The sequence below is a fragment of the Phoxinus phoxinus genome (genome assembly GCF_949152265.1).
Source record: "Phoxinus phoxinus genome assembly, chromosome: 1".
Lineage (NCBI taxonomy): Eukaryota > Metazoa > Chordata > Actinopteri > Cypriniformes > Leuciscidae > Phoxinus > Phoxinus phoxinus.
Window position 1 is genome coordinate 36883276 of NC_136876.1, and position 7482 is coordinate 36890757.

Genomic DNA, 7482 nt, shown 5'->3' on the forward strand with positions numbered 1-7482 from the left:
TCCAAAGAAAGTTTGTTTTAATACACCAACCAACATACAGCAATTTGTAAGAGAAAGCACTACACCACAGCTTAACACAACTAGTAGCCTACCCTAACCAGGACAAACTCAAACTGAGGGATTATAAACACAGCAGACAAAGAGAGAAACTAACTAGATAATTAATGAAACACACCTGAACTGAAACTAACACAATCAATTAGAAACCATAGAAATAAACAGGGAGAGAATGGAACTAAGTAACAGCCTAAGATTACCAAAGAAGCTAAAAAAAAATGAACAGAACAAAGAAACCGATCAATAAAACAGTCTCAAAATGTGATATATACACACTTCTAATTCTCCAATATTCTCCCATGTTAAGTGTTTAAGTGCAATTGCTTTCATCTTAAATATGCAATGCATAAATGTCACATTTTATATCATGTCTCACCTGTTGGTGTACTGCATCATTTTGCAGTAAATTTTGTGGCAATAGCAGGTGTATGTTAAACAATTACCTTGCAGCAGGAACAGATAGAAGCAGAATTAAAAGTCATGTTAAGTGTTTAGGGTCATTGCTCTGCTGGAAAACCGGTTTTTCATTTGAATTTATGATACAGATATAATAAATAAAAATAAAAAAAGTCAATAACCTTGAATTAGACAGGATTCCTTGTACATTACTAAATAACATCTATTCTTCTAGGTGAAATTGCTTTGTGTGCTGTTCCACATGAAAAACACAATATTTAACATTTATACTTTTACACCTCTTACCCTGGACAACTTGTTTTCATTGAAGAAGAAGAATTCCTTGATAACATTATTTGAAAAGGGCTTGCTACAGCATACATTTTATATTTCAAAAAGTGAATAAATGCATTAGCCTATTGTCAGTTCAGAATTACCACATGTCTTTGTCTACTACAGATGTCTTCATGCATTTAATCCCTGAAGGTGTTTTCATCCAGCTCTATATCTCTGGCGACGGTGGGGACGGGGCTTGTGGGAATGTCGGTGAGAGTGCAGTAGCCCTGTTTCGAACACACAGGCGTTGGGTGAATGATAACTGGTGCTTCAGAGGCCTCAAAGTCCTCAAGACTCTCAAGACTAAGAGCGGTGTCATTCAGAGACAGAACCTCTCCACTCAGACACGCCACGCTGAGAGACTGCATGAAGTCGTCCACTTCATCTGGCAACACTTCACAGAACAAAGAAAATTCCTCACATGGGATACTCGTCTCACTGCACGTATCGGGCATTTGGCGTGGGGCCCAGGCCTCAGCTGTGGGGCCCACATAGGGTTGATGGCACTGAGCTGCGGGATACATGCCCGTTTTCTCTACCTGATCATGTAGTGTAGATATGACCTCGGAAATCTTGTCGACTGTTGAAAAGTCTTCTATAACATGAATGTCTTGTAAAGGACTTTTTGCCAAAACCCACCACTTTTGAAAAAAAGAGAGGAAATATTAATATGAGGATATATCTAACACAATTATATAGTGTGTGTGTGTGTGTGTGTGTGTGTGTGTGTGTGTGTGTGTGTGTGTGTGTGTGTGTGTGTGTGTGTGTGTGTGTGTGTGTGTGTGTGTGTGTGTGTGTGTGTGTAAAAATACAGTAATATACAAATGTGTACAATAAATATACTGTAAATTAATGGATATTATGATATTATTATGATTACATAATATTATAATTAATATTATGTTTAAGAGGTTCTGAATGTTTTATGTTTTATTTTTTTATACATAAGACTTATGTTTCTTTGCGTTTTTCATGTACATACAACATGGATCTCCATGAAAACAACTAAGAACGTTGTATTATTGTGCCAGGCCAGTAGTTGGCGGTGTTACTTTGTAAAGAAACACTACACACTTTTATATATACACAGTGTTTTTACATGTCATGCACATGCATATTACGTGCTCAGTCTATAGTTGTGTAGTGTTTATATATATACAGTATAAAGTATATACTGTAAATATATACTGCATATATTTTTTTAAATAAAATGCACTTAAGACAAATATATATATATATATATATTTGCACGTATTGCATATATATATATATATATATAAAATGCACTTAAAAAAAATATATATATATATATATGTGTGTGTGTGTGTGTGAATTCATATTATATTTTAGGGGTTCTCAGTGGTTTACATGTTTTTTAAAGTGATAACTTTACACGTGATATATTTATGTTTATTTTTGCAATTTTTCTCATAAGCCCCTTGTTCTCATTTCATGTACCAGTTCAAACCCTCACTTGGGAAACCCTTCTATTTGAAGTCTAAAATCTTACCTGAAAATTGCCCTGGTAATTTTGATAAAGAGGCTGGAAGTACGTTGCTGGTGTCGGCACCCATGCAATTGCTTTCATCTTAAATCTGCAATGCATAAATGTCACATTTTATATCATGTCTCACCTGTTGGTGTACTGCATCATTTTGCAGTAAATTGTGTGGCAATAGCAGGTGTATGATAAACAATTACCTTGCAGCAGGAACAGATAGAAGCAGAATTAAAAGTCCGAATATTAAAAATGTTCCAATGGCAATCTTGCCGACTTGACTGGGCTCATCTTGTACCAAAAAATAAATAAAAATAACAATAATAATATTAATAAAATTGATAAAAAATAATAATAAAATAAAACAAATCGGGATGAGTCAAATTTAAAGGTGCAGTAAGGGAAACACTGTTGATATTTGAAATAATCCCAAACAAACACACCTCTCTTTTCATTGATCCACCCCCAAAATGCACAAAAACGCAATGCAAGAGTGGATGTCTCTATCATAGCTGAAGCAAAGCAAAACAATGCTTCAATGAAGCTCAAAACCATCCTGTTACTAAAGCTAACATTGCACAAACAGCATATATTTGTTCTGTGAATCAGCAAAGCCAATGTTACTCAGAAACAACGCAACATCTGTGTCCGTTTTCAGGCCTTCCTGCTTAGGTCTCTCCAGCTCTCTTTTCTAATATTAACACGCATCCTAAAGCTCTTGCCTAATCACAAGCCTTGTTTTTCGTGATTCCTCTGACCTTTTCTCTTTTGTAATGTCTCTCAACCATCAGTCTTTCTTTAAATCTCTCTCTTGCTCACTCACTCTCTCTCTCTCTCTCTCTCTCTCTCTCTCTCTCTCTCTCTCTCTCCTCCCCCATCATGAGTGGACACGCCCCCTACACTCTAAAAACGTTTACTATGATTTACTTAAAAAAAATTGGGTGAAACATTTTTACACTTAAAAATATTGATTACATTTTAAAGCAATTAAATCAATTACATACACTGTATGAACTGAGTAAATGTACAAATTAAGTAGATCTAAGTAACTTATTTGGTACATTAACAAATAAAATTGAGTAGAAATAATTGGGGAAAAACATTTAAAAACCTATATTTATGAGTAATATTAACTTTTAATTTCCTTTAAACTTTTGTAAAATATTCCATACAACCACAGGTATGGCATTGGCCTTTATAGTTGATTAGTACAGCAATACAGTATATTTTATAATGTTTTAACAATGTAAACAAACTCGTAGTAGGGCAAATTATCCTGATAGCAAAGCACGCTGCTGTCAAAACCAGTAATGCATGTTTGAGAGGTGGCGCCCCACCAAATCTTGCGAGAATCACGGCGTGCGTTACGGCACGACGTCACATACATCAACAACATATGAAGCAGCCTATGGACAAGAGTCAAGGAAAAGAAAATGTGAGTGGTATTTACGACAGCAACGTTAAATACAAGTACCCCGTTTGACGAAAACTGCATAGTGTGCCTTTAAATAAAATTATTTAAAAGCACAGTCATAATTTTATAGATAAAATAAAACATACACAAACCTGAATTTCACAGAGGAAATGCACCAATTCTGCTGAGAAGAGAAGAGAAAAGGAGAACTGTTCTGGAGACGGGAGAGTTCAAACAGCCCGCACTCACTTAAAGGATTAGTTCACTTTTAAAGTGAAAATGACAGTTTTTGGTTCCCATTGACTTCCATAGTAGGAAAAAAAATATACTATGGAAGTCAAAGGGAACCAAAAACTGTCTGGTTACTGACATTCTTCTAAATATCTTCCTTTGTGTTCAGCAGAGGAAAGAAATGAATACAGGTTTGAAACAACTTAAGGGTGAGTATATGATGACAGAATTTTCATTTTAAAAGTGAACTAATCCTTTAACAGTTGAGTTGTCATCATGTCAGAGGGTGGGGGAGGGGTGCATTGTTTTAATTGAGTAAACTTACTCAATTTCTTAAGTGTGTTAAATATTAATAATATTGATTTGAATTAAGTAATATTTGTGGTTCTTGAAACAGATCAGTTGAATTATCCATTCTCAAATATGTTGATGGAAATGTCACAAATAGGCCCATATTAAGTGTATTTTAAATAAATAATTGTTAGTCAAATACTAAATTATTTTAGTGAAAATTTTTTTTAATATAACTGTACATTTTAGACTAAATTAACTGTTGGATTTTTAGTAGGCCTATGTTCAACTCAAACTACCAAGTAAATAATATTACGAGATTTTATTAAGTTAATCAAGTTAATTATTACTGATATTTACTAAGCCAGTATACTGCTGATTGGCTACAAGTGTGTTGTGCTGCTCGGGCATTGGCCAGCAGTGTTTCAACAGCGTTTTTTTTAGAAATCGCTTACTGCACCTTTAATCTCTCAGCAAACAGATAGGTTTATATTATAAATCAAGTACATGAGAGTGTAAATATAGTTCATTATCACAGTATTCACCTCTGTATGCCGTATTCCATTTGACTGTGCTGCTCCAGTCGCTCCACGTTCCACTGTATTCGCTAACTTCATGTATCCCAGTCCTCACCATAGCAGTGTACGAAGTTCCAGGATCAAGCATCATTTCATCAATCTGAATCATTGCAGTGTCTGAATGAACACTAACCTCCTCCTCCTTCAAAAAAAAAAAAAAAAAAAGTAACATTAATGTGAAACCATTCATAGAAAACATTAATTTTCTAAGCAAGAGCACACATAGATTGTGTTTTGATGTGGGTGAAACAGGATGTTCTCTGAGAACAGTATGAATGGTGGACATTTAGCTGAATCATCACTCTAATTAATCTTACGCTGTCATTTTCTCCAACTTTGTAGTACAGGAATTTGTACTTGATGCGTAGAACACTTCCGTATTTATGATTTTCATATCCATTCTTCCAAAAGAAATGAAAAGTCCCATTTACATATTGTAACGTCAGATTAAATGGGGCTTTTGGCTTAACTGGGAAAAGAGAGAAGCTTCATGTACGTGAAATATAAGAAGAATAAAAAAACTATTTTTTCTTTAATTAGGCTACATAAGGATTTACTCACTGTTTTTTGCTGGACGAAAACCACCATCCAACTGAGACGAATTACTACTGCCGTTTTCCAAATAATGAAGTGTCACAGCATAAACTTCAATACTAGTCATTTTTTTTTCAACTGTGAAACTGCAGGTGTGATCTTCACGTGTTCTCTGGAGCGAGCAATTATACGGCCTGCGTGTGTTGGCAGAATCTGGTGCAGCACTGGTAATGCACACAAATGAAAAATAGTGTATGAATTACAACAGACATTTACTAAACTGATTACTAAACAGACAATGGTAATGAATAACTGCTTACATTGGCTTTTTAAATTCCAGCCAGTATTTGTTTCTAGTGGATGTGACTGGTAGTTTTAAAGAGCAGCTGATGGTTTCCCAGTAATCGGTCACACAGATTAGCCCTTTTGTCAGAGCTGAAACATGAAACAGAAAAATGGTCTCATATTTTTAGAAGTACTGTACATGTAAAATCCATGACTAAAAGTGCAGTTTTCAGAAGCCTGTTTTACCCTGTGAACTGGCATTAAGTTCCACTAAAAAAGGCAAGAAAATGCAGATCATTCCAGTGCGGTTCATCATTCTTGTACAGGATTGTATGCACACACACGTCCAGATTTCAACATGCAACTGAAAAGACCCCATTGAAAAGTTAGCCATAAATGAAAATTAAACTGATAAAGAAAAACTTTCAATAGAAGTCCATCAGGTTCAATTGATTTAAGTTCTAGAGTTTTACAAATTAGGTGATTATCCTGAATTTGTATTTAATAAATAATAAACATTAAAAACCAAAACACAAATTATATGTATCATACATTTCTGTAGGCTCAAATGTTAAAGAACATGTTAGAACAGACACAATTATATCAACTCACCAAATTTATTCCGAAGCATTAAAGAGACATGTTACATAATAGCGTGAAAGTTTACATCTGTTGCAGTGAAGGGCATCAAGTTGGTTTTATAGAGAAGTTCCTGTTTATGTAGGAGGTCTTCAAAGTTAACCTCAAAGTTATCTGAAATCTCTGATTAGTCGTTTAAGATGGCATCACAATGTTCTCACACATGTGAAACCACATGGTAAAGTCTCACATTAAATTAAACTGTCCAGGTGAACATACCTTCTTAAGAGTAAATACACTCTAAAAAAAAGTTGCAAGTACAATCAAGTTGGATGTTTAAGTAGTTTCAACTTAAATTACATTAAACTGACTTGAAAAATGAGTTGATTCTTGCATAACATAAAAAAGATTGAGAAATGCATGTTGTCATAACTTATTGATCATATATTTTTTTTACAGTGTACAAAAATATAAAACATGTAAGCAGCCAAGTCTATTACTTAAAGCAGCTGAGGGCTAATGAACGGTGCTGGTTAATGAACATGCACTCCCAGGTTATTCACTTCAATATTCACACACAAGTTAATATGCTTACATTGTAGATTTATTTTACTGTGACTGGTCTTCATTTCAAGTAACCAAGAGTCCAACAAACAGTCAATAAATCCACAGTTCCTCCAAGTCCTTCACAAGTACAGATTTCCTACTTGCATAGCATAGCATAGCATAGCATAGCATAGCATAGCGTAGCGTAAACCTAAATAAAAACTTTGTGCACCTTCCCTCCAACAATACCTGTCACCTGAAGGAAGGTTCCTACCTATATTCAGTAACCAATTACACAATGAGAGACCCCTATACTGGACAAACACTTACATAACAAAGTTTAAATAAAGACAAAATGGATCTTACACAACATAATGTAACAATGTAGCGAAAAATAAAGTTTACTCAAATTATGATGCAGTAAGTAACCTACATATAAAGTTTACAGATGTTATAGCAAAGGGAGGACCTGAATGCATTTTGAATAACCCTAAAACAGTCTTTTTTCTTATACTAAATTACAGCATTAATAATATATAATATTTTCAGACAGAAAATTGATTTTCCCATGTTTGACTGATTCTATAAATGAAATGACTGACATTTATTGCAGTGACTTTAAAGATGAAAGGTTACAAATATGAACTTTTATTTGTGGCTTCCTACTGTATGTCACTGTGCCTTTTTTGATCTTCCAGTTTCAGATGTTGCAGAGAACTTCTAAAGTGCTCCTGCGG

The 7482-nt window shown here is 34.4% G+C and overlaps 1 protein-coding gene across 3 annotated transcripts; it reads right to left on the minus strand.

Moving 5' to 3' along the window:
• il21r.2 (interleukin 21 receptor, tandem duplicate 2) lies at positions 1–6942 on the minus strand. 3 transcript variants are annotated; one of them, XM_079636072.1, is made up of 9 exons: positions 6795–6942; positions 5867–5984; positions 5656–5770; positions 5363–5559; positions 5119–5270; positions 4769–4943; positions 2491–2578; positions 2300–2384; positions 1–1430 (listed from the first exon to the last, which is right to left on the minus strand). In XM_079636072.1, the coding sequence occupies exons 2-9, from the start codon at positions 5934–5936 to the stop codon at positions 927–929; spliced, it is 1386 nt and encodes a 461-aa protein (XP_079492198.1). In that variant the 5' UTR covers positions 5937–5984; positions 6795–6942; the 3' UTR covers positions 1–926. The 3 variants fall into 3 exon arrangements, with proteins under 3 accessions (XP_079492198.1, XP_079492197.1, XP_079492199.1); XM_079636071.1 differs by lacking the exon at positions 6795–6942 and adding an exon at positions 6233–6322; XM_079636073.1 differs by lacking the exon at positions 5867–5984 and having other exon boundaries at positions 6795–6934.
• Positions 6943–7482: the final 540 nt, after the last annotated feature.

What these genes read in the sequence shown, in the direction of transcription:
- il21r.2 (XM_079636072.1), bottom strand. Translation starts at nt 5,936, where the DNA reads ATGATGAACCGCACTGGAATGATCTGCATTTTCTTGCCTTTTTTAGTG. An exon ending in TTTTCGTCCAGCAAAAAACA is followed by an intron (nt 5,271 to 5,362) that starts GTGAGTAAATCC and finishes CTCTTTTCCCAG; the next exon opens with TTAAGCCAAAAGCCCCATTT. An exon ending in ATTACCAGGGCAATTTTCAG is followed by an intron (nt 1,431 to 2,299) that starts GTAAGATTTTAG and finishes TTTTTTCAAAAG; the next exon opens with TGGTGGGTTTTGGCAAAAAG.